Source organism: Octopus bimaculoides, chromosome 3 (genome assembly GCF_001194135.2).
Source record: "Octopus bimaculoides isolate UCB-OBI-ISO-001 chromosome 3, ASM119413v2, whole genome shotgun sequence".
NCBI lineage: Eukaryota > Metazoa > Mollusca > Cephalopoda > Octopoda > Octopodidae > Octopus > Octopus bimaculoides.
This window is the reverse complement of record NC_068983.1, coordinates 15,339,442-15,343,644: the sequence shown is the minus strand read 5'-3', so window position 1 is coordinate 15,343,644 and position 4,203 is coordinate 15,339,442. Positions and strand designations below refer to the sequence as shown.

Sequence of the window (4,203 nt, the reverse complement as noted above, 5' to 3'; positions counted from 1 at the left end):
GGCCTTCGTGCAGGTGACACGTAAAAGCACCTACTACACTCTCTGAGTGGTTGGCGTTAGGAAGGGCATCCAGCTGTAGAAACTCTACCAGATCAGATTGGAGCCTGGTGCAGCCATCTGGCTCACCAGTCCTCAGTCAAATCGTCCAACCCATGCTAGCATGGAAAGCGGACGTTAAACGATGATAATGATGAAAACTGTGAGTCATGGAACAAGTGTCACCGGAAATCATTGAATGAGTGTTGCTGTTGCGACTCCAGTCAGAAAATTTGTGTGACCTGTGTCAACACTATTTTTATATTTTCAGAATTTTTCTCACAAATGACAATCTCAAGATTCCTAACTCACCACAGTTGTCTGGTTCATTTGAGAGAAAGAGAAAGATCTGATCTAGAAAGAAAATAATAACAACTGAACTTAGCAAAAAAATGTAAAATAAATTTATGAGGATTTTGAAGCTTTTTGCTACAGCTTCTTTAGCTTTTGCTTACATCAGGATTTAGTTATTAGCTGAGTGAAGATGTGTATTATTTAAAGACTATACTTAGCAAAACTGTGGAGGTGCAATGGCCCAGTGGTTAGGGCAGCGGACTCGCGGTTTCGATTCCCAGACCGGGCGTTGTGAGTGTTTATTGAGCGAAAACACTTAAAGCTTCACGAGGCTCCGGCAGGGGATGGTGGCGAACCCTGCTGTACTCTTTCACCACAACTTTCTCTCACTCTTACTTCCTGTTTCTGTTGTGCCTGTAATTCAAAGGGTCAGCCTTTCACACTGTGTCACTCTGAATATCCCTGAGAACTACGTTAAGGGTACACGTGTCTGTGGAGTGCTCAGCCACTTGCATGTTAATTTCACGAGCAGGCTGTTCCGTTGGTCGGATCAACTGGAACCCTCAACGTCGTAAGCGACGGAGTGCCAACAACAACTTAGCAAAACTATATTACTATACTGCAAATGTAAGCCAATGCATATATATAGAAGTATGTGTTTAAAAAAAAAGCTATGTTCATTTAATAAAAAGAATAAACACATGTCCTCTTTAATCTAAGATGCTCAAGTATAAAGATGTCATATTATCAAAGTATCTTTATAGGTTGAGCTAGTATACTTTTACTAGGTTCAGCCATTGGACTGTGATCACACAAGAGCAGTTTCATTAAAGGTGTAGTTGATTTCACCAATTTTAGTAAATGACTGATACTTGTTTAATCAACTGCTTCATTGGGGAGATGTGAAATCAACTTGGGTAGGACATGATTCTACCAGCTACTGCTATGTAGAAGTAGATATATGAATTCTTTTCTTTAGCACTTGCAAATAAACATAAATTACTGTTTTCTTATCAGAGATATGCATCAAGAATTGTTTAATTCAGAGGATGAGATATTCAGTTTCTAAGGAAATATACAACATTTTGAACTTGCTGGTGTCACATAAAAACCACCTAGTATACACTGTAAAATGGATTGCATTAGGAAGGGCATCCAGCCATAGAAACCATACCAGAACAGACAATTGGGGCCTGGGCAGCTCTCTGGCTGGCCAACTCCAGTAAAACCGTCCAACCCATGCCAGCATGAAAAATGGACATTAAATGATGATGATGGAAGGAAAATATATAGTTATGTGTGTACCTTCATATTGACTACTAATTCTCTAAGACAGCACAGAAGGTTAATAAACTACAATGTCATCACTATTAATGGTAAATATTTACATATCTTTGGATTGTATCATTGAAAGTTAGGTATCGCTGAATGATATTAGTAAGATATAAACAAAATACAAGTATTGTATGTATGAAACGCAACATTTTTTGTTTAGTTGCTTTACATTGAAATAATATGATTTTAAGTGAATGTTTTTGTCTTCTTTAGTTTTGTATATATAACTTACTGTTTTCAAAGCATGGTCTGTATTAGATACCCGATCTCGAACAACAACTATTTGACCATTTAATCCTTTGCCTAAGATTTCATCCATAACATCATAATCTTTACCTTCTTTGTATGTCCCTGCTAAACTTTTGCCGATCTGTAAAGAGAAAATAAAATAAAACGATTAATTTCTGTAAAAGGTAACTTAGAAAATATTGCAAATATAAAAGAAAGTAATAATTAGAATTGTTCTGAATCCTGACCTAGTCCTATATACCCACACATACGTGTGCGTGTATATGTGTATGTTTGTTGTGAGTGTTGTGTGTCTATATGTATGCACAGTGTTATTGAATCAAGGGTTCTGTAACCCTTGATTCAATACCATTGTGTATAAACTCTGTATTTGGAATGACTAATTTCAAAGACTGTTGGATTTTACTCATAGGGAATTGGAATCTTAATAATGGATTTCCAAATGCAATGACCCATCTTAAAGACTATTGGATTTTACCCACAAGGTATTGGAATCTTATATGTATACCATTCTGCCTAAACAATGGATTTACAACTACAATATCCCTACATTCACTCCCTATTTGCTATCTTATCTAAACTAACTATTACTTAAGCATCCTCTCACAACGTCTCTGATGAAGGCATCTAATAAATATCTTGGAAACAGCTGTAAGACCTTCTATTTATAAATGTTCTATATTATACACAGCCTTGGTTTTTTTTATCTCATTACGAAATCCTTATATTCACATGCTGATATATGACCTACGTTGGACCCCTTATTCACATAATCACCAAACCTGGAGCTTAACTATGGTCTATCCACAGCACTTACTCAGCATTACCTGACACCTCCGGGTCTAATTGACACCACTTTCATCTTTATTGAAACCAACCTTCCCAATCTCCCATATAAAAACGCTCCACATTCCCTGAACTTCCCCCAGCCAAGTCTCGCTCTTGCTGTCACAGCTGCTTCACATCCGTCCTATCTCCCAAATAACAAAACCCTCTCACCGTTTCCATCACGTCACATAAAGTACACTCTGTAAAATGGTTGACATTTTCAGTGCAGACAAAGTTATAAACATAATTTTATTGGTTTGCAGGGTTCCAGGGATGAGATAAGAATCGGAAGTAATTTTAAGAAAAAGTTCTTGAACTAAAGAATACATTAGCCAAAATAATTTACCTCTACAATAAAACTGTTACTGTTGCATTTGTGTAACATACAAACTTGGAATTTTAGTGCTATAATGATAATATATTTCACATATATATCCTTCAAAAATTCTAAGTTTCCAGAAATTTACCAATACTATTTCTGATTAATGTACCATTTCCTCTTTATGACTGTTTTAATGTTCACTTTTCTATCTTTTGTGTTCTAGGTGTAGGAGTGGCTGTGTGGTAAGTAGCACGTTAACCAACCACATGGCTCCGGGTTCAGTCCCACTGTGTGGCATCTTGGGCAAGTGTCTTCTACTATAGCCTCGGGTCGACCAAAGCCTTGTGAGTGGATTTGGTAGACGGAAACTGAAAGAAGCCCATCGTATATATATGTATATATATATGTGTGTGTGTGTGTTTGTCCCCCCAACATCGCTTGACAACCGATGCTGGTGTGTTTACGTCCCCATAACTTAGCGGTTCGGCAAAAAGAGACCGATAGAATAAGTATTGTGCTTACAAAGAATAAGTCCTGGGGTCGATTTGCTCGACTAAAGGCGGTGCTCCAGCATGGCCACAGTCAAATGACTGAAACAAGTAAAAGAGTAAAAAAGAGAGTATCCTGTGTGCTGTGCATGGAATTCTAGCTTTCTCTGTCAACTGTCCATTCGATGGCTGTCCTTGCCAGTCTTTCCAAGGGCAAGAGCAATACATAGCCAAGTAGCTTCCGACATCTAGCTGTGATGCTGTCATGCAGTTTACTTTGGCCAGCTTTTCTCATGGTTTCATCGTTTGTGATGTGGTCAAGCATGGTGCTCTTCCACCTATTTCTAAGGTACAGGCAATGAAAAACATTCATCATATTGCAAATCCTATTCACTTCCATGTTTCACTTACTTTTTTACTCTCTTTTACTTGTTTCAGTCATTTGACTGCGGCCATGCTGGAGCACCGCTTTTAGTCGAGCAAATCGACCCCAGGACTTATTCTTCGTAAGCCTAGTACTTATTCTATCGGTCTCTTTTTTCTGAACCGCTAAGTTACGGGGACGTAAACACACCAGCATCGGTTGTCAAGCGATGGTGGGGGGACAAACACAGACACACAAACACACATACATATATATATATATATATA

The 4,203-nt window shown here is 38.0% G+C and overlaps 1 protein-coding gene across 11 annotated transcripts in view; it reads right to left on the bottom strand.

The window, feature by feature from the left end:
• Positions 1-4,203, bottom strand: part of LOC106869246 (uncharacterized) — a 61,487-nt gene that overhangs the window by 18,965 nt on the left and 38,319 nt on the right. For all 11 annotated transcript variants that reach the window (XM_052966028.1, XM_052966033.1, XM_052966032.1 and 8 more), the window contains one exon: positions 1,898-2,035. In XM_052966028.1, coding sequence (XP_052821988.1) covers positions 1,898-2,035 — 138 coding nt within the window. The remainder of the gene's footprint in view (positions 1-1,897; positions 2,036-4,203) is intronic.